Source organism: Perca flavescens, chromosome 2 (assembly GCF_004354835.1).
Source record: "Perca flavescens isolate YP-PL-M2 chromosome 2, PFLA_1.0, whole genome shotgun sequence".
NCBI classification, from domain to species: domain Eukaryota; kingdom Metazoa; phylum Chordata; class Actinopteri; order Perciformes; family Percidae; genus Perca; species Perca flavescens.
The window spans coordinates 35,661,780-35,684,581 of NC_041332.1; the positions used below are offsets into that span (position 1 = coordinate 35,661,780).

General features: G+C 39.9%; 3 protein-coding genes across 6 annotated transcripts in view; 2 read left to right on the forward strand and 1 right to left on the reverse strand.

The window, feature by feature from the left end:
• The first annotated feature begins 2,436 nt into the window (after positions 1-2,436).
• cwc25 (CWC25 spliceosome associated protein) lies at positions 2,437-11,268 on the forward strand. The gene is made up of 10 exons (XM_028598772.1): positions 2,437-2,659; positions 3,232-3,404; positions 4,165-4,402; positions 4,513-4,581; positions 4,895-5,052; positions 5,207-5,279; positions 6,053-6,258; positions 9,535-9,702; positions 10,115-10,232; positions 10,669-11,268. Exons 1-9 carry the CDS (start codon positions 2,642-2,644, stop codon positions 10,224-10,226), a joined length of 1,215 nt encoding a protein of 404 aa, XP_028454573.1. The 5' UTR covers positions 2,437-2,641; the 3' UTR covers positions 10,227-10,232; positions 10,669-11,268.
• Positions 11,269-12,209: 941 nt separating this feature from the next.
• Positions 12,210-16,368, forward strand: psmb3 (proteasome 20S subunit beta 3). Its single transcript, XM_028566232.1, has 6 exons — positions 12,210-12,381; positions 13,599-13,783; positions 14,583-14,690; positions 14,847-15,024; positions 16,039-16,133; positions 16,220-16,368. The coding sequence occupies exons 1-6, from the start codon at positions 12,379-12,381 to the stop codon at positions 16,266-16,268; spliced, it is 618 nt and encodes a 205-aa protein (XP_028422033.1). The 5' UTR covers positions 12,210-12,378; the 3' UTR covers positions 16,269-16,368.
• Positions 16,369-17,272: 904 nt separating this feature from the next.
• LOC114564653 (phosphatidylinositol 5-phosphate 4-kinase type-2 beta) overlaps positions 17,273-22,802 on the reverse strand; it is a 38,134-nt gene continuing 32,604 nt past the window's right edge. For all 4 annotated transcript variants that reach the window (XM_028592130.1, XM_028592140.1, XM_028592148.1 and 1 more), the window contains 4 exons: positions 22,583-22,696; positions 19,532-19,793; positions 19,102-19,205; positions 17,273-18,440 (listed from right to left, as the gene is read on the reverse strand). In XM_028592130.1, the coding sequence (XP_028447931.1) occupies positions 18,360-18,440; positions 19,102-19,205; positions 19,532-19,793; positions 22,583-22,696 (561 nt within the window). In that variant the 3' untranslated portion in view covers positions 17,273-18,359. The remainder of the gene's footprint in view (positions 18,441-19,101; positions 19,206-19,531; positions 19,794-22,582; positions 22,697-22,802) is intronic.

Below are 22,802 nucleotides of genomic sequence, written 5' to 3' on the forward strand. Positions count from 1 at the left end.
TTTTCATAATGTTGTCAGACACTTTATAATAACAATCTGAGCCTGTCAGACGCAAAAACCTGCATTTTTAGTGGACGAAATTGACAATGCACATTTACCCTACAATGCGTTGCAGCCCGGTTCGCAGCTGTCAGTCACAGCGTTGTAGCTCAATACTGGACTAATTTCAAAGATTGCTGTTCCCATCAGTCACTTACACACAAAACCATGGGAAAATGGTTCTAGGTTGAAAAAACCTGAAGTTACCCTTTAAAGCTACAATAATCAATATTAACAATGGATCAAATCACGCGCTCGTAGTAATCATCTCACAGAGAATTATCAGTCAATTCTGCAGTTTTACTGACTACGCTATATTTTAGAATATTTGAGCTCATTGTTTTGGTTTTCTGGCTCACAACTTTACTGTTTTGGTTCAGTCGCTCGCTCTCATCAACTTTAGCATCTTTATACAACAATAATATGACAGTGTTGTATTTACAGTTTGTTCTGCTGCCCCAAGTGTCCAAAGAAAAATGTCGAAACTGCTTTACATTTTTCACTTTCGATACCGATTATTAGTAGTTCCTGAAACCGATAATCAATATTTGGAACCGATATGCATTAACAGTGAATATGAAAATCTTTAAGTCAAAATTAAGATTTTGGAATGTTACAAACTCCAACACAAAACTTTTTTTAAATGCTTTGAGCGATTATTTAATAAATGAGAAACTTTCAACATAACACACAGTCAAAGAGAGTCAGATAGTGTTGGGGGCCTTAAGTCAGACTCAGTGGTGAGTGACAACTGAAGCAGAGGGACAGACACAGAGCTGTAGCAGAGCCAAAGTAGAACACTTTTTAATTCATTAACTTTATCGGTTATCAGGCAAATACAACGCCAAAACAGATCATCTGCAAACTGCCAAAAAACAGGCAGATAATCGGTCTATCCCTAGTTTATACAGTTCTTCCAAATATTATCAGCTTGATAACCATTTGCATGTTGGATCAAGCTATCGGTCCCAATCATCAACAAACAATGTGTGGAGGGCTTATCTCTCAACACATTTGATTAAGAGCTGCTGGTGTGTCGGCAGTGTTTCCATGTCCACTGACACCGACAACTCATTTAATTAAACACTTTTTTTCTCAAAGGCAGTTGAACAACACAAGCATCAGAATGTGTTTAGTTTACTTGTTTGGAATAGTTAACTTTCATAATCAATATTATGTGATCAATAGTTCTGTAGCAAGCAGTGTGAGCAGCTTTACAGTTTAAAACACATTAGGACGTATGTTACCTATCACAGACATTAGGCTGAGATTTTTATATAGGGAGCTTGCATTATTGGAGGCTCACAATTGCTGTATTTATGTATAGAAGATGAGAAATGGAAGACTGTGCTTTAATATAAGTCAGTTATTGTGTATTGACTATTAGTATGTTCTGTTTGATAGTCTTCTTTAATGTTGGACAACTTTTGTTTTAATTGGTTGCTGTAGTAAATGTTTTAGTTGACTGTAATAAAATAAGTTCTAAAACTTGTAATAAGTTAAATATCATGGTGTAACAACTTGTATTTAATCTGTCATTGTCTTTTAAATAAAAAACAATATTCTGTGTCTATGTTGAATCTTTTTTTTCACCAAATATGTGCTAATTGTCAATTATTCTGCGCAGTTTCATTTTTACTCAAATACAACAGCAGGCAAATTATTATTAAAATGATTATTAATTAATTATTATTAACAATAATAGTAGTAGCAGCAGACTTTGAATGTTTTCATCATATATCAGATAGTACACGGAGGATGATTTCAATATGAAAACAACTTTTCTACACAATTTGATGCAATTCAGAATATAAATATAGATAGATAGATAGATAGATAGATAGATAGATAGATAGATAGATAGATAGATAGAAAAAATACAAAATCACAACGATTTAGCATAAGGCTGCAACATAACAACATATTTAAAAAGGAAGGGGTCTGAACTTTCTAATTAGGCTATTTCTGAAGGCACTATATGTATATGGATTTATAGGCCCGATATCTGTTGTTTAGGACTAGATGTTAATATCCCTCTATTATTCATACTGGAGGGATATTAGTAAGCTATGTCTGACTACAATAATGCCATAATATTGTAAGAATTGCTTTTTAAAGGATCCTGAGAAAAGGTTCACGAGAAAAGGTTGGGAAACATGTTAAACTGTTGCCGTAGGTGATGTTACAATTCATGTGTTTCATAATGAAACTGTATTATATAATTAAACTTTAATTATATAATAGAGTTTGTGCACCTAATTAACAACAACCAAAGCACGTACACAGCGTTCATCTTCATTAACTGCAAACAAACACTTGAAAGTCATGTTGAGTCATATCGCTGACACTTTATTCACAACGGGAGAACTGTAATGTCAGGACCTTACGACGGGTGCATGAAAGCACCATGAGCTGCAACCGGAAAGTGAATTATGCAAAACAGGAAATGTACAAAACACATCTCACACACACACGCCAGCTGGCTCTATTTTCTAGCTAGCGTTGAACTTTCGTTGTTCCACCTTTTTGGTTTTTGTTTTTTATTTGAGGACAGATTTGTTTATTTCCATTTTTGTTGGATTGAAACAACACATTTTTCAAGATGGGGGGCGGCGATCTGGTAAGTATGAGCTAGTTAGCTAGCTAGCTATGCCGTTCAGAATAGGCGCTTACTGTTTTGTTGATACCAAACTCCATTCAGAATATGCGGGTTTAAAGATGTTCGTTTGCTTACTGGTGTCTATACAGCTATTACGAGATGAACATGACACTACTGGGAATTGTTACGAGCCATAGTGCAGTTCAGCAATATTTAATTTAACTGGTTTAATCCTATTGTTATATTTTAATAAGTATTTCATAAGCTAATACCTAGTAACGTAACAGCGAACGTTAGTTTGGGTTAACGGAGCATTAACGTTAGCTAGCTAGCTATCCTAGATGTCAGAGTTAACTGTAAAAGTAGAGATTTCTGTTGAAATATTCTGCTTCACAATAAACTATTTCCATGCCGAATGTACCCGAAATGTTATTTCTTTCCTGGTAACTTTATCTTATTAATAATTGTATTTGTTTGACTCTGTTTACGTGAATAGTTTTGGTTGACAGAATCCAAACTTTTACACTTAATCTTGTACCTAATGGTTTTCACAGTTACAGCTAGTAAATGTCGTCAATCTTGTCTTCTGCCAGAACTTGAAAAAGAGCTGGCATCCCCAGACTATGAAAAATATTGAGCGTGTTTGGAAAGCTGAACAGAAACATGAGGCTGAATGCAAGAAGATTGAGGAGCTCCAGAAAGAACTGAAAGACGAACGAGCCCGAGAAGAAATAACAAGATTTGCACAGGAATCTGGCTCCATCAAGTAAGTTCTCTGATATGATCATTAAAGTTGTTTTTTGGGTTAAGACCAACAATTAGTGGCTAAGTCATAAACTGTAAAAAAAAAAAAAAAAAAAAAACAGTCAGAGATCTTCAAAAGGGGGGACCCCTAGGGGGTCAACACAGTTACTGCTGTTTGAAGTTTTTTTCTAAAATTTAAAGCGTCTTAACATAAATCCAATATATTATTAGCAAATGTAAATCAGCCTATTAGTAAAAAAACAACATTATTGATAGGCTTCCTGGCCTGTAGGTAAGGTAGTCACTAAGGCAACCATCCACAGATACAGTTCATCCTAAGGATTCACTGTTCCACATGTATGTTTAACATTTAAACATGATTCATAAAATCATGCTGACAATTATTGTTTTAATAGTTTAGTATACTATTCACTAAAAAGGTATGTATACATTCTTTAGGTTGTCCTATAGGTTATTGTAGGCACAGTTTAATATGCAACTTAAATTTTGTACAATATCAGAATCACAAAGCAATTTATTGCCACAATAGTGGAAATAAATGTATACAAAATAGCTGTCTAAGTAGTTTAAGCTCAGTGTGCAACGGGCAGATGCATAGTCCAGGATGGAGGTTAGTGCAAAGTGGTGATGCTGACTGCAGAGGGGATATATGTAGTAGGGGGTCCCTGCTCTGTCTCTCTTTTAGTTAAGGTTGTCCTTTGCTTAAAAAATGTTGAAGACCCCTGCTCTTAGTCATGTTGTACCTCTTTTTATGCTGACAGAAAGAAGGATGATCGCCTGGACTGGATGTACCAGGGCCCTGCTGGTCAGGTGTCCAGAGATGAGTATCTGCTGGGACGCTCCATTGACAAGCAGATCACCGACCAATACGAGGAGCCAGAGAGCGGTCCGTCAGCGGAGACTGGCCTGCTGCCGGGGTCCATTTTCAACCCCACCACTCCTGCCTCCAACCTGGACCTGGCTGCCAAGATCAGGGAAGATCCCCTGTTTGAAATCAGGTTAGTAAGTCCCGTATCTCTCGTCCGTTGTTCTGAAAATGTGCGAAAAGTTGCAATTGTTTAATCTGTTTTTTGTTGTTGTGTTTTTTTTTTTTTTTTTTTTTTTTTTTTAAACGCGAGGAAGAAAAGAAGAGAGAAGTCTTAAGTAATCCAGTGAAGATGAAGAAAATTAAAGAAATGGTAAAATGACTAACTCGCATAATGGATTCATTTTGAAGACCTCTTAACTTAAGATGTTTTGACATTGGACTAACATGCTAACTTTCACTCACTTTTTTGAAAGATTTTAATTATTTTACTTTAAATGACTCAACTCACTCATGTCGGACATTTACAAGTATTCTTCTTGGCATCGTTCAGTGATGTTTCCACTAATTTTATCAACACAAAGACAACTGCAGTTGTCTTTAAGAAAAGTGGTACCGTATCAGGAAGTGGGTAGATTCTCAAGTATTTTTTATTCATGGTAAAACATCGGTTGGTTCCCCCACAGCTGCGCCAGAATCTTGACAAGAGAGACAAGAAGAAGAAGAGGAAGAAGGAAAAGAAGGAGAAGCAGAGGAAAGAAGACAAAGAAAGAAGAAAGGAGAAGAAGCACAAGAGAAGGAGTTCAAGTTCCGGCTCAGACGAGGAAGACGAGAAAAAACACCGGTACGCAAGGAGATTGTTTAAGCAGTAATTGGAATTTACTACTGTGTATCTGTGATTTCTGTGTGCCAACGTGATGTATAATGCCATAATACCGTGTTTCAATTAGGCCAATTAGTGCAAACTGTTTTAATTATTGTCTGTGATCTATTTTTAGGTTACATTCACGAGATGAATCTTCAGCAGACACCAAATCTCGTTCCCATCATCTTCCAGGCTACGGCCTACTGGTCAGTTATTTGGATCAACATTTACAGTTTTAACACAGTTTTAAATATACTGATATAATATTGACATCCTGATATGAGACTAGATATTGTCTAAGATTTTAAATATCGTATTATGACAGAAGTTTTGTCTTTTCCTGGTTTTAAAGGTTGCATTACAGCAGCAGTCTTTATTCACATTTTTAAGCCATGGACCCCTTAATTGAGAGAGAGACAGAGCAGGGACCCCCTACTACATTTATTGTATAATATAAAGTTCCATATTAAACTGGTCCTACAATAAAGTGTAGGGCAGCCTAAAGCCTTTATACATACCTTATCCTAAGCCATTTGGCATAATATTGTTTGAATTTTTAATGTAAAGATGCATGTGGCACAGTGAATCCTTAGGATGAACTGTATCTGTGGATGGCTACCTTAGTGAATACCTTACCTACAGGCCAGTAGGCCTATCATTAATGTTTCAATGTTTATATTTGCTAATAATATGTTGGACTCATGTTAAGACATTTCAAATTTTTTTTTAAACTTTCAAAAGTTGCAAAGAAACTCCTTTCATTCATTTTGCCTGATAATGGACTACTAAAACGTTGCCTACGATTACATTTATTTTTTACAAGTTAGACAGTGTGAGGGAGTTTCTTGCAACTTCTGACTTACTTATCCCCATCCAACGCACCTGTCTCACATTATAGATGTGTGTAGGCACTTTTTTTTTGTTGATTTTGTTCTGGACCAGAACCCCTAAATCCTAACTGTAAAGTTTTCCCTCTCAGCTCCCCCCTGGCAGACATCACCAGCCCTCCGCTCCCTCCAATCACTCAGGGCGCCGCGAGAGGAGCCGCTCCCGATCACCTCCCAGGAACAACAGGGACAGCCAGCTCAACTCTTCCTCCTCACACAGAGGCGACAGGAAGGTTGAGCCCAGAGCTTCCAGTCTACAGACAGCGCGCAACCACAGACCGAGGCACCCTGTGTCCAAGTAAGACTTCACAAGGCTCCAGAAAGTGTGGGCACTGCACTGTAAAGGATGGCTCTTGTCCAAATACTGACATTGTTCTAATTTAGACCGTTTTTAGTAGGGGTCGACCCATACTGGTTTTTCTGGGCCGATATCGATACCAATTATTTGTAGTTAAAGGGGTGATAGAATGATTATATAGGGTATTTCACACTTTTCCTTAAGGTCTCCTAATGGGGTATGTAACATTGGTTGGGCTGAAAATGGCCTGGTGGATATTTTATTGGCCTTTAGCATCCCTGTGTTTTGGCCCTATTTGTAACAAGAGTTTTTCTTCCAAATATGGTATGCTCATGAATATTTAGATGAGCTGCGCGCTGATTGGTTGAGCAAATCCCCATAAACACACATTAGAGACGAGACAGCAGCTCTCATATTCCAGACGCTGCAATGTTTCGTTACCAAATTCACTTCTGAGACTTTTTTATGCGAGAAATCAACTATATAAAGCTCAAATATGGGCCATTTTACGAAAATGTATGGCTAATTGTAAATTTGGTAAGAGTGTCAGACTTTAGGAGCTCCACAAAGTCTGACGAGAAAGCGGTAGCCTGCTGGGCTCCATACCCAGGGCAAAGTCACCCTTTGTGGATTACTGCACTACCAGGGCTCCGCGGCCGGCTGCCGGCATAACTATAATATATTTACAGTTTGAATTTTGTCACGGCACTTATATTACAGCTACCCCAAGGTCTTACAAAGCTAACAGTTGTGTCCAATTTCAATTTAAGGCATTTTTATAAACCAGAGGGGTCTTGTTAGGAGGAGCAGCTAGCTTGCTATGTGTCCCATTCAATACAATGGGGAAAGATCGCGGCTAGCTAGCTACACTTTCGGCATAACTATAGCATATTTACAGTTACAATTTCGTCACGGCACTTATATTACAGGTTCCCCCAAGGTCTTACAAAGCTTAGCTAACACTTGTCCGATTTAGATTTAATGCATTTTTGTGAATTTCAGAGGTCTCGTTAGGAGGAGGCTAGCTAGCTGTCATTGATGGACTCCAGCTCACCGCGGGCTCTATCTATGAGACTCACGGACAAGAGGCGTTTATTTCCCCGATTGTTTGTTTAAATAACTCAACGAGCATATCCATTATAAGATTAACTGGAACCTGTGGTAAGAGATTGTGGGCGTAACAAGCTCACTGATCGCGCTCTCACTCACACACACCGGCCATTTAGCAGGAAGAGGGTAGGGAGAGCAGCGAGCTGCAGGCCCTGGAGCTCTGTCAGGGCACCGGCGTTTGGTAGTCCAGTCACCCAGAAAGGGTGAATTTGCGCGGGTATTGAGCACCGCGGGCTGCCGGCCGTGACAGAGCTCAATCAAGCTCACAGCAGGCCGGGGTCTGTGACGGAGTACAGGCAGAGCGGCGATGTAGCAACCCAGGCAGCACCGGCCGCTGAACTCCGACACTCAGTCGGACACAATTTGCAATTAGCCATAAATTTTCATAAAACAGCCCATATTTGAGCTTTACATAGTTGATTTCTCGCATAAAAGTTTCAGAAGTGAATTTTGTAACGAAACATTGCAGCGTCTGGAATATGAGAGCTGCTGTCTCGTCTCTAATGTGTGTTTATGGGGATTTGCTCAACCAATCAGCGCGCAGCTCATCTAAATATTCATGAGCATACCATATTTGGAAGAAAAACTCTTGTTACAAATAGGGCCAAAACACAGGGATGCTAAAGGCCAATAAAATATCCACCAGGCCATTTTCAGCCCAACCAATGTTACATACCCCATTAGATCTGTGCAACTTAGATTTAGAAGACTACCTGATCTCAGGTCAGTTGTGTAGTCTATGTAAATGTTGGGGCGTGACAAAGAGAGAGACTAGAGCCAGATGAGGAGGAGCGGCCGAGTTGACGTCAACTTGGCGGCTCGTTGAGATTTGCCCGTTTTCAGAGGAAAGAGGTGCCTTTGAGGTTCTATGTATGTCCTAGTTACCCACCAAACTGTCGTTTTTCAACTATGACAAGGTAAAATCAGTTTTGCATTCTATCACCCCTTTAATGAAACCGACAAGAGATATTTGGAACCGATACGCTTTTACAGTACAAATGAAAATGTTTCGGTCAAAATTAACATTTTGGAATGTTACAAACTCCAACACAAAAGTTTGTTTAAATGCTTCAGGCAAGTGTGTAATAAAACTGAAGCACAAAAAAAAATCCAATACAGCCAAATCAATAAATTAATACAAAAATAGCTTCCTGAAGTCTAAACATGCTAAAAGTTCATTGCAGGTGTTGCAGACTGCTTACAGAGCTGTAGCAGAGTCAAAGTAGCACACGTTTTAATAATTAACTTTATCGTTTATCTGTAAATTTAAACACTGATACACCTAATCAGCAAATTGCCTGATATCGTCCCAGATAATCGGCCAGGCCGATAGTTGGTCAATCCCTAGTTTTTAAATTAAGATTTATTTCTTGCTTCCTACTGAAAGTGTGCCATTCATCTTTCAGTTTTGTGCTGATGACTGAAGTCCCCCATTCCTCATTAGGCTAGATTACAGTGTTGGAGTTTCCCTGTATACAATCTTAAATCCTCTGTTATATTGCTGCCATATCCATAGGCGCCAATACGGAGTACCAACGTGTGCCAGACCTCCAGTAGGCTCCATTCATTTAAAATTAAACATTGCAGTTGGTGCTAAGTGGAGCATCTGTCATAGTGCTTTTGGTTATGTCGCTGTCAGTCCCCTGCTCCATATTCTATCCACCAATCACAGCGTCTCTATCTCAGATGAAAACGCCTCTTAAGTGACCCCCCTCCTCCATCCCCCCACTATACAGTGGCACTGTCCTGAGTTGAAAGCCTACTTTACGGCTTTATTATCGAGTTAATAGGCGCGTGTTCATGTCGGCCGCTGTCCATTTCCTAAGGTTCTGAAATGTTTTGACTACTTTTTTTTTTTTTTTTTTTTTTTTTTAATAAAGGGTGTGCAACCACGGAGGAAAACATAAATCTGCGCCTATGTCCATATCTCTGTCTTTTTTTTGTAGAATACATATTCTGAGTCATACTCCGCTTATCGTAACAATTATGCTTACTCTGACTATGGGTAAGTCACAGTAAGCATAATACAATTCTAGGTTAAGGCAATCAGAAAACATCTTTTTTTTAAAATTCTGTTTTTCAGAGCCTTGTATTGTCTTAATCGCCACCCACGCTGAATGGAGCAATAATTTCCCCATGTTTTATTTTTTTTTCTGTCTGATGTAGGAAGCTCTCTGCAGAGGAGCTGGAGCGCAAGAGGCGGGAGATGATGGACCAGGCCAAGCAGAGGGAGGAGGACCGGGAGAACAACGTGAGGAGATACAAGAAGCAGGACGAGCAGGAAAAGCAGCGGGAACAAAATGCCAAGCATGACCGCCACGCTGGCTTCATTCAGTAAGTTTCTGAGCGACACGGAGACAAGCCAAGGGTGTGACTGTGGGATTTTACTATCATTAAATTATTATTATTATTATTCAGTCTTAAATCCACACATAATATCCCACTGATGTCTTAATACAGTTTATTTACATAGCACTTTACGTGGTACTCAAAGACACTTAACAGTAAAAGCAGCACATTAAAAACCGATGAAGAACTACCAACACATAAAACAAGCATATAAAAAGCACTTGAAACAATAAAACTAGTACCTGCCAGTGGCAACTATGTGACACTATTGTAGGCGGAAGGCTAATCTGAAGAGAGCTTTGTTTTGATGAGGGATTTGAATGCGTCCAGGTCAGTACAGTCTTGCATGCTTAATTTTTTTTTTAGCTCCAGTAACACTCCTCTTTCCCTCTTGCAGTAACATGAAGCTGGAGAGTGCTGCCAGCTCTTCGGTAGAGGACCGGGTGAAGAGGAACATCCACTCCATTCAGAGGACTGCAGCCTCCCTGGACAATTTCATGAAGAGATGAAGACTCAACACGTGTATCATACAGATAAACTGGACTGATTGGGGGAAAAAAAAGGCCTTGGCAAGAGTAAAGGTCCTTCACACCGAGTCCAAAATTATGGTATGCGTTTTTTTTTTTTATCCCGTCTTCCTAAAAATTCGTCCCAAACAGAAACCTTGCACATTGAGTGACTCTGCCGTCGCTCTGAAAGATTTGCGCTGCCCCCTCTCTCTCTCTCTCTCTCTCTCTCTCTCGGTCGCCATCACTACACTGTTGCTCTCCTTTTTCTGTCTGTGTTCTCATATTCCCCTCTCCCTCTATTCATTCTCTTCCTCGTCATCCTACTGGATACTACCATCTGACCTGTTGACAGACTATCTTGAGTTATGAAATGATACGTTGCACTCTGCAAGCGCCTTTCTGTGCTGCATTTCTGGATAGGCTCGTGCCTTCTCCTTGTCAAAACACAGGAAAAAGCTTTCTATGGAAGCGAAAAAACGCAGAAAATGTAACCCATTTTGATTTTTTTTTATGAGGGATTTAATTTTTCGGAGGTAGTGTGTAAACCCAATTGACACAATGTGAGGTCGTATTTATTTATTAACGCCCGAACATTTCGGACTCCGTGTGCAAGGACCTTAAGCCACCCACACCTTTATCTGTCTCTTTAATGTATTGAAGCAGATGTGTACGAGGATGGATGGTGTCAGGCGATCAAACAAGGAACTACATGGCCCCATGCCTAACTGTGGTTTCTATTTTGAAAAATAGTTTCCACAATGGTAACTTAATTTATATTTCAGACTATGATGGCTAATCTGTTTTAGTCACTTTTCTTAAAAGCCAATACCCCTTTAAGATTCATGTGATCTGGACTTTGTACAGTATATTGTTTTAGTTTTTACAGTATAATAGGACCTGCTTTTATCTAATAAGGTTTTTGTAGCATAGGTTTGTTACTTGGTGTACTCATGTGAGTTGCAAATGTAATAAAAAAAACATATTTCCAGACCTCCATTATTTGTTTTCGCGTATTGAAATAAACATATGTTGTCACTGGGGATACTCTGTCATTCAGATACTGCTAGATAAAACACACTTTCAAACATATACTTGGCCAAGTATTTACCTCAACACCCGCTTTATTAATAAAACAGTTGCAGGTCACACAAAACAAATGGCCTCTATTTTGTTGTCTGTGACAAAACTTTTTTGAACAGGATATCAGGATGTACAGTGAGAATTTAATTTGCTTGTAAAAGTCTTGAGAAGTAGGTTTTTTATTACTCATACCCTCATTGGTGCTAATACATTTAGGTACAAATACTTTGTTACTGTACTTAAGTAGAATTTCCACGTAGCTGTACTTCATTTAGATTTCTGGAAATGTTCACTTTTACGCCCTTATATATCCTAAATAAAATGTTGACTTTTACTCCTCTACATTTCCCCTAAGCTTCTTCGTTACTTGCAAGAAATGTTTTCTTATGTTGGAGTGAACAAAAGATGTAAATTCTCTTTCTGTTTTTCTCTTTATTAATGTCAGACTTTGAATTTGATCTTTAAGAAGGTGTGGTAACCCTGAATATTATGTTTCACTATGAGGAAGCCACAAAGCTCATAATCAAAGGTTTATTTTTATTTTTTACTAAGTACATTTAATATCATAAAATTACTTTTGATACTAACTTACAGTAAATATCTGATACTTTAAGACTTTTACTCAAGTAGTGCTCTAAAAAGGTGACTTCAACTTCTACCAAAGTCATTTTCTAGTAAGATACTTGTACTTTTACTAAAGTATTGCTTCCAAGTATTTTATACAAGACTGCTTGGCAGTGACAATCCAGTTTTAAAAAGATCTTCAAAAATAAAAAAAATAAAAAACCTCCCGGTTTTAATTTCACTTTAACACGCCTCGAACAAACTATGCATTCACGGTTCGCCTTTGGCCATATCCTCCAATGACAGCTGCGCTTTACATCAGTGCCGTTCATCCAGCCAATGAGCTCTGCGCAAGAGATGTCGTAGCAGAATCAAGCTAGTCTGATCTCTGTGTTTCTTCTAAATCGTGTAGTCATTCTGGAAAGTAACGAGCAGTCATTCATATTAGCTAAGTAGAAGTGGAGTTTGCAAGTTCTAGCATTAGGGAACATACTGCAACGCCTTCGCGATGGTAAGAACACCTAACATTTGATCATAAGCGAATAGTGGTTTAGGTAAAATGCCAAAATTAACTAGCTAGTTAACAAGGCAGTTGCAAGAGCTAAGCTAATGTTGCTAAGGTTAGCTAATAGGCATATCTAGCATGCTCACAAAAATTAACGTTAGCTAATATTCTCTGAGAACTAACGCTTGGTTCCTTACGTTTACAATTAGTTTAATTTAACGTCACAGAAGAATACATGATGATAGTAGCCGGCGATAGCCGGAAAGCTAGCTAAATACTTAAAGTTAGCTTACTTAGCTGCACATGAGCTAACGTTGTATTGTGTACGGTGGGTTAATATCCTTTCCTGAACTCACTTTAAATGGCATTTTCATTCTTTAACCGAGGTAGGCGAACTGCTGTAACGTTAGCTCTGTTTGTGTCACCATTAGCTGACGTTGGATTAGACATTGTCAGCTTGGTTGGCTGAAGCATCAACTAAATGTAGCTAACAGCTAGCAACGGGATAACATAGCGTTAAAGCTAATAACTTACGTTACTGTCATAGACTACATCAAATACTGTCAGCAGAAAACTAACAAACCGCTACATTGTGTTAACAACTCCGTTAGTCAGACGTTTTTACCTAAATATCATTTTGTATGTATCAGGCGTGATATGGGCCACTGTTTATGCCCTATAACTAGCTACAGCTATTATGTTCCTGTTATTTCTTTAGTTAGTTAACGTTACAGTTTGAGTTCTTTGAAATCACTGTTCGTTGTTTAGCTACATAGGTGGGTTAGAAATAATCCTGATGTTAAACGAACACGTTTTTTAGTTTTTAAACATATGATGTAACAAATAGATTACCATATTCTATTTTGAGAGCAAACGTATTATATATTATTTGTATGTCACACATATATTCGTGGCCTGTGTTTCAGATTCTTATTTCTGCCTTTTTTATTCTTGTATTGTGAATCTTCTATGCTCCATCATAAGGCCTCAACTGAACTTATTCACTTTTATTTATGGTTTATGAATGTGCCTTTTTATTAATCAAGCAATTGATTGTTTGGTCAGTAAAATATCAGAAAAAGTTCAAACACGCTTACATCTCATGGAGCCTTACTGACTATATTAATTGATTGAATGTTGCGGATACATTTGTCAATTGACTAATTGATTTATCATTTAATTGTTTCAGCTTTGACTACTTACCTTTCTTCTTCCTCTTCCAGTCTATTATGTCCTATAATGGAGGGGCCGTCATGGCCATGCGGGGGAAGAACTGTGTGGCGATAGCAGCAGACCGGAGATTTGGCATTCAGGCTCAGATGGTCACCACAGATTTCCAGAAGATCTTCCCCATGGGAGATAAGCTTTACATCGGGCTGGCTGGACTGGCCACTGATGTTCAGACAGTGTGAGTGTGTTTAACCTCAACGTGGTCTTTGAAGTTTCACAAAATGACTTCGACAACTTTCAGATCCTATGTATGGACCTTTTTCCCAGCAGACATGTTGACTTGTCATAGTAGGAAAAGCACAGCAGAAATTGATAACCTTAACGATGGCTCAATTCCATCAAGTGTCCCAGTAAGATATTTCAGTGAGTCAGCATGCACAATACCAGGGCCTCTACTAAGTGGAATGCAGCCATCATTAATGGTTTTGAACACACCTGTGCTTTTCCTACTATGACATGTCTGCTGTGAAAAAGGTCTGTTTATCAAAACTAATTGTGTACATATTTTGTGAAAACGCCAATAGTCAACCCTACAATATCGTGTGCTGTGAAAAAGGTCAATTGGAAAGACTAACTCCTATTTTCCACTGGGCGCATCTGCGCTGTTTTCCGGATGCGCCGCGGCCCCCGCCAGCAATTGAAGCGATTCAAGTCAATGCTTGATATTCCATCAGCCGCGCCACGGCTCCGCTAGGTCTATTTTCAGGTGTGCCCAGTGGAAAATCAGGGCAACACTACTGCAGAGAAAGCCAGGAGTCTTAAGTTCAATACCACATTAACAATGTATCCCTGAGAACGACATAGTGTTGTAGTTGCAGACTCTACCGTTACGATTTAGGGGAAACTGTGGTATTAGCAAAGCTGTTAGTCAAACCTAGGAAATAGTAAAAAATAGCATTCTCTGTGACTTTTCTTTTTAAAGTATCATGAAATGTAAAATGTCTCAAGAGTGATGGATGTCTTTACGTTTTGTGTAGATCCCAGAGGCTTAAATTCCGACTGAACCTGTATGAGCTAAAGGAGGGTCGCCAGATCAAGCCCAAGACCTTCATGAGCATGGTGTCCAACCTGTTGTATGAAAGGAGGTTAGTGCACTGACCTTAATACAGACCCACGTTAGTGTACTCAAGAACTACTGTATGTCCAACTTACAAGCTGCACCATTCGCCTTTGCCCATATACTGTAGGCATAAATGCTTGCATAGAAGGTAAAAGATCAACTGGTTAATATGTTTCATTAGGTTTGGGCCATACTACATCGAGCCGGTGATTGCCGGGCTAGATCCCAAAACCTCAGAGCCATTTATCTGCTCCTTGGATCTGATTGGCTGCCCCATGGTGACAGAAGACTTTGTTGTGAGCGGCACCTGCTCAGAGCAGATGTACGGCATGTGTGAATCTTTGTGGGAGCCAGACATGGTAAGTAGTGTGTGGAGTTTGAAGGCCTCTCTTCTGCCTGTAGGTTGCGTGCAGGCTGCTAAACAAAAGTTACTACCAGTTTATTTATGTGCAAATGAGTATTCCGCTGATTTTGCAAGTATATGTTCTTTGCAGGATCCTACATGACATTGACAGTATATTAAATTGCCCCATACTGAGTTACTGTCCTGGTCTACAGATGGTAAAATAGCCTATTAGTCTTTAACCTCTCTCTTTCCTCGTCTGTCCCAGGCCTTTTAGTAAATAATGCTGTTATCTTTAAATTTCAAGTTATTGCATTATTTTAGACAACTTTATTTTTAGTTTATTTCTAGGGCTGGGTATCGCTTGAACATTTTCAACACTACTAGTAGAGCCAGATATATCTTGTCACTGCAGTAACCACAGTAATCAATGCTGCTGTATGTGGGAGAAACATGCCGTGACCTGAGGCCTGTACTATGAATCCAGATCAACATGTCCTGGATTTCTTTCAGTTACCCGGCTTCACCTAACCTAACAACTGCGGTCCCGCATAAGTGGGCAAAACGCATTACATTCGCTGCTTCCTAAAATGGGAAGGAAAGCCGCCCAAGAAATAGCCGGTGCTGTAGGTGCGTAAATCACAACGCTTATCAATAGCACTTCAATATCGCTTCAGACAGGCACAAGATCTGACCATAATTACACGTCATATAGGCTTTAGCCTAGTATATTATTATTTGCAGCCGTGAGAGCAAGTTACTACTAGCTTTTTGGTAAAATTATCAAGATCTAACTTTTGGGGCAAAGATTTACAAGATCAGAATGGTTTGTTCACACAACTGATGGTTTCAACACAGCGTTCAACTTTACTGGAGGTCTAAATCTTTGGCTGTTTAAGACATTTGTACAATAGTAGCTAGTTTTCATCCTTGTGCACTATGTGAGGTCTACCTAGGGTTCAGTTATTCTGGCCACAGGTATTCTTCAGTTCAAAAAAATCACGGGCGTTTTATGTTTTTGATGGTGCAGGAACCCGAGGACCTGTTTGAGACAATCTCCCAGGCCATGCTGAATGCAGTTGATAGAGATGCAGTGTCCGGTATGGGAGTCGTTGTACATGTCATGTAAGTTGAGTGATTAAGTACAGTATGCAAAGGTTAGGAGCAATGACTGTTTGCAGTGAGTGACAACTTTTTCTTTTCTGTGGCAGCGAGAAAGACAAGATCACCACACGGACCCTTAAAGCCAGGATGGACTAGAGCTTCTGTTTCTCCCCACACTTCAACACGGATGTTTTGTATAAAAATGCTTGTACTGTCTTTTTTTCTTCAATAAATCAACATAGGTTTAAGCACTGAACTTGACTGATGTTATTGGGGGAAGAACTGCACTACACTACCACTACTTTTCAGATCTTTTTCATTCAGTTTCAGTTGCCAAGTAAGTCTTGGCAACTGAAATTAAAATGAAACAGACAGCACCAGCAGGGTGGGCCCACCCGAAAAACTTTAACCTTTTTATTTTATATTACAGCTGGCTTGGACTGTACACCAGTTAAAAACAACAAAGGTTTGGAGTACGTTACGGAAACTTAACTCAGTTTAACCCTTGTCTTCCCATCAACCTTTTGACGCCTTTTTTTCAGTTTTTGCTTTTTTCCAATGTTTTAAAATGGTTACATTTTTCTTCTACACATTTTCAGCGCTCATTTCTACGTCCCATATTTTCTGATATAAAACAAATTGAAAAAGGGTAATTGTGACCCCAAGTCAACACAAGGGTTTTAACAGCGTGTCAAACTAGTGGTAGGTAGTCAGTAAGTAGCATCCAGACTATTAACACTTAGGACATTTTGCCTGCAGGGGAGGTCCTGTCAATTCTGCGTAATGGAAAGTGTATAATGCAGCCTTTTTGGAATTTGACCCATACTAGGCACTAAGCGCTGGGATATTTTGGCATCTGCTGCTTCAATTTTGAACTTTCTTTGTAAAATCTCCCCAAAGTCTACAGAAGTGCAATATGAAATGACTTGAGTTCCCCTTAATGGGTTGTTTTGTGGTGTTTTGACACCCTAACTCAGGGTCCACTTACTAGCTTTTTCTGGAGTTTTACTGCACCTCAGTCTTCCTTTGGTAGATGGAGTTTAGGTCAGTTGTCATGGAGATAGCTTGCTTGTTGATCACGTGACCTAAATAAAAACATTTGTTACTGTACAACTGTTTGACACACATTTGAGGGACAGTCACTGAAGAAATAGCCAAAAAACAAGATAAAACTCCCTTTAATATGCAATGAATCATTTTCAAGTAACCTTTTTTCCTAATGTCTGTTGGTAACAAAACAATACTGTATACAAACACAAAATTGCTACATTAATGTAAACAAGATATAAAAATGATCCTTATGGTAATAAAACAAGTTTTTGCTGAAGAATTCCCCTTTTTATGTGAATTTTTCTTTTCTTACACCAACCTCCACCAAGCTCACTGTTAAAATTTCAAAAATATTCAAAAACAATATGGCAACGTAACATTCATCAATTCAAACATCAATTTTTTTTTCTTCTGCTTTCTTTTTTTTGTCGTTTTAGTCGTAACACTCAGATGCTAAGTTCAGTGGTTTGATGTTTTCGACTTACTGGTGGAGTCTCATGTACACATCAGCCATGCATTTTTTTTGATATTGCATTAGTTTACTTTGTACACCATTATATATTAATGTGTTTATCCCCTGTCGTTCCAATTTGTCAGCAGTACTTTGAATTCTTTTGTTACAGAGAGAGAAGCCGAAAGGCGACTGTCAAAGAGTTTTGTCATGCAATCTGACCATTCAGCATCTGTTCAAGTTGTTTACGTGTGTGTGTGTGTGTGTGTGTGTGTGTCTAATAGAAATCATAAGAACGACGACGACATGAACAGAAACCAAGGAGACTGTACTAACGGACTGCTAACTGCTGAAGCGGACACTCGTTCAAGGCATTAGTGAGACAGTTTCTGTCCTGGCGTGACGAGTAACAAGGCGGCTGAGGAGGACTGGGAGGCAGAAAAAGTTGAAAAACAGGTTTAGGTTATCGGGATGTCGTTCCGAATTCAGTGAGCGGTTTTAACGAGTTTTCCTTGCAGTGGATGAGGGAGCCGGGGAGGTGGTTTGTGTGGGACAATGTAACAGGCTCGGCGCATCCTTCCTGCCAGACTGGTGCTGGCTGTGGGAGGATACTGGTAGTTATTTTTTATTTTTATTTTTTAAATGGGGGTAGACGGACCTACACTGAGGTGAGGGAGACGAGAAATAAGTGCGTGGCATTTGACAGATCTATGACAGGAAGTGACTGGCTGGCCTGGGAGAGGAGTCTATGATAAGATGTTGGACATGAACTCGTAGAACCGTTTGGAGTACTGCTCCGGGTTCACCGTCGAGATCTCGGCCCCCGCCTGAGAAACAGAACGAAAAGAGGCAGCCAATTAGACAGATGGAGCAACACGCAATATAAAACACAATAATACTGTAGATTTCCATTATTCTTTGTGTTGCATGGAGTGAAATGCCCTTCCAGGGGCCCTATGACCTGAGAATAAAGTCTTAAAACTGAAGTCATCATTATTGTCATTTTTGTCTCACCATTCAGCCAATCACATGCTCCCAGTCTCTCTCTGAGCAAGCTCCGCAACCAAACGTTAGCTAAAGCATCAATAATGTTCAAGTTATAGTGAAATAACAAGCTAGATGCTACTGCTGTAAAAAAAAAATAAACAAATACAATGAGCAGGTACAATACAATAACCATCTTATAAAAACAAACTTATGAAAAAGGAAATTTTGAAATAACAATGAACTCCAATAAAGTGCCGGTAATCTGAACAAAGAATGATGAAAAGGCATTTCATCATATTATTGAATTGAGTTTTAATGATTCAATAAATATGAAATTACTTAATCCATTGCTTTAAAAATATGTATTTTACATGATGTATTCAACATGTCTTATTGACTTATTTAAACGTTAGAAATAACATGTTGGGCCTTCTTAATCTGCCGTTTTGTATGTGCAGCCACAGGCCGAAGAATAGTGATGTAGCGATGATGTCGTCTCACCCCGTGTTTCACAGTTTTGGCAGCATGTGCAGCTTTTTTCTTAGCATCATAGTGCGTGAGGATGTCGATGATAGCCATGAAGTACACTTCCTTCTTCACAGCACCTAGCACAAGAACAACACATCACGAGGTTTCACTGGCACCTGACAACACACCGTCAAGACTGCTGTGGCTGTACAGGACACACACTTCTACTGCTACAGCTTTGACTGTTCTACTCCGTAGTTTTAAGTGCTCTTAATCTGGCTGATAAAGATAGTCTGCAATATAAGGACAAAGTAAAACTAAACAATATAAATATCAAGATTATGCATCTTATTTAAATTTTTTGTTGACGGACAAGCTCATCATCTAACCAGCTGGCACAATGCTTTATTTAAAGCTACAGCTCGATTCAGTAAGTCAGACGGATGTCAAAGGCAGCCCTCACAGTCGTGGCTCTTGATTGCGTAAACGTCCACAGAGGGGTCAAACTCCCCAGGGCCGAAGAATCCCCCGCAGTTGAGAGGGTTTCCGGGGCTGTCGGGGGGCGTGCCGAACGAGCCGGTGAGCACGCCTCCACCCATTCCGTCGTTGTCATACTCCTCCTCCTCCCCCACGCCCTCCACGTCCATCTCCTCCTGCTCGGCCCGGTCCACGTCATGGATCCCCACCAGGAGACTGTAGTCCATGATCTTTAGGGTTGCCAGGAACTGACACACACACACACACACACACACACACACACACACACACACACACACACACACACACACACACACACACACACACACACACACACACACACACACACACACACACACACACACACACACACACACACACACACACACACACACACACACACACAGATTGTCACATCTGGACAAAACCCATTCACAGTATTGAGGTTTGATACCCAGACTACCCAAAATAAATCAAATAATAGACATTTCTTACAATTTTAACGTTTTTTTTCAACCCTATGTTCCTATGTTTCTGTGTCTAAGTGACTGATGGGAACAACAATCTTTGACATTGGTCCAGTATTAATTGACTACAATGTAAGTTAACAGGGCAACTGTCCAGCTTTTATTTAAGTTCACAAAAGTGCTGGTTTTGCCACTGACAGACTCAGATTAATATTTTAAGTGTCTGACAACATTATGGAAAGGATTTCTAAGGAGGTCGACCTTTCTGTTAAAGAGTAAGATCCTTTTTTTAAACATAAAAACATCTGCAAAATTGCGTTCACTAAACCCACCAGACTCCATGTAAATAAACAGTAACTTTAGCATCGTAAAATACACTTCATTCAAAGTCAACAGACACAAAATAAAATTAAAGCTGCGAGCAGCGATGGACGGGCCCTCGCGCCTCTGCTCGCGTCGGGGTTACCGGCAGACGCCGCTCCTTGCGACCGTGCATTTGTGCGGCACTCAGACACCACAAATCGTCAACAATGAAAAGGGAACACCCCGCCGAGTAGCTCACACTCAAGACTCTACGTCATACGGTTCATTAGCTGTGAAAAGGGGCGTGGCAAATGCGTAGGGGGCGGGTCAAACCATCACCAATTAAAAAGGAAGTCTGTGCTGAGTTCAATGATACCTCACACAAGACTCTACCTTAGATGGGTAAGGTTTTATGAATGGGGGGGTGGCTTAAGCATAGGGGTGGGCCAAACCTCACCAATGAATAAGGAAGTCTGTGCTGAGTTCAATGATATCTCACACAAGGGTCTACATGAAACGGGTTATTAGTTCTAAAAGGGGGCGTGGCTAAAGCTTAGGGGGTGGGCAAAACCATCCCCAATGAAGAAGGAACTCTCTGCTGAGTTCATTGATACCTCACACAAGGGTCAACCTTAAACGGTTCAAATGTTATGAAAGGGGGCGTGGCTAAAGCTTAGGGGGCAGGTAAAACCATCACCAATGAAGAATGAAGTCTCTGTTGAGTTCAATGACACCTCCCACGAGACTCTACCTTAAACGGTTCAAATGTTATGAATGGGGCGGGGCCTGAGTAAGTGGGCGTGGTTAAAGTATAGGGGGCGGCTCAGTATCACATGTAGACCACACATTCTGAGTTTCATGTAAATCGGATGATGTTTGTCATATAAGGCAGATTTCTTGATGCCAGCGGGGGGCGCTATGACCAAAAGAAAAATCAATTTTGGCCTGTAGGTGTCCTCAGGCCTGGACCCTTGTCAATCGGGAGAAATTTCAGGCAGATACGACAACGTACACTCAAGTTACAACAACTTCTTTGTTCATCGCTAAACACTCAAAATGACCGCCATGCCACGCCCACACCGTCTGACGAAAAGTTTTTCTTTTAATAACTTTTCATCGTTAAGGTGTTGGGATGGTACAGACCAAGTTTGAAGTCCATCGGATGAAATCTCTAGGAGGAATTCGTTAAAGTAGTGGATGTGTTCATGTGGAAATGGCCAAAATCGCACTAATTTCGAACATTTAATTCAAAATGGCGGACTTCCTGTTGGCTTTAGGGTATGGCTCTAATGAAGTTTTTTGTACATCTTGACATGTTACATATGTGTACCAAGTTTTGTGAGTCTACGTTAAACGCACTGCAGGGGCTCAATTTTCTTAACTTTCTAGGGGGCGCTAGCGAGCCATTTTTGTGCGCCTATTCCCGAAACCCTTAAAATACGTACATTTTCACCAGAACTGATGCAACCGCCAAATTTGGTGAGTTTTTGAATATGTTAAGCCCCTCAATAAGGCAATTCATTTGACAGGAAAATAATAGAAAGAAACAATAATTCCTTCAGTTTCAATAGGGCCTTCGCTGCTGTCGGCGCTCGGGCCCTAACTATGAAAAGCCGTTTTGGGTCGTCTTTCCACTTTTCCAACCATCACAACTCTAGTTTTGGTTGAAATAAACAGTTTACAGATTTACATGTGAAAATATGTTGGCTCTATACACGCTAAAAGTATTGTTATTTTAAATGGAGTCTGGTGGGTTCAGCGCTAGCGACCTCAGAGCTGTTTCTGGTTAAACAGAAAGGTCTTACAAAGGTTTTAAAAAGGCCTATCGCTGTGTGGAACTTTCCATAATGTTGTCAGACACTTAGAATAATAATCTGAGCTTTTCAGTAGCATGTGCATCGTCAGTTTGGCCTTTTAGTGGACCAAACGGACGATGCACATTTGCCCCATAGGGTTACATTGCAGCCTGGTCTGTGGCTGCCGGTTACAGCTTAAACGCTTAATACTGGACCAATTTCAAAAATAGGGTCCAGGATGAGAAAAAAAAACTATACTACCCTTTAAGAGCAATTCAAAGATGGTGAGTTGTTACATGTAAAACTAATTCTGAGCTGCTCATACAGATCACCTCATTGTGGTGGAGCACTTATTTTGTTTGTACAATGAGGGACAGTCAGAAGAGCCTAAGCAAAGCAAGGGGCCACACTATGCTTTGAAGCTGATCAATTCTACAGAAAACCGGATGAAAACCTGGAAGTGTTTCTTACCTCAACGTCCCGCTTTAGCTTCTCCAAAAAGTACTTCTTGTTGTCATCTCCTATCTGCAGCTTCTGGCCTTCATTCAGGAAGTCATTGTCTTTAAAAGTGGGGAGTTCTTTAGCCTGAAGAGAGGGGAAGTATTTAGCTATCAAACCGGAGCAGAAATGTTAGTAATGATGATTAGAGGCCACAGAGCCACATCTGCAAGATACAGATACTGCTGCTAAG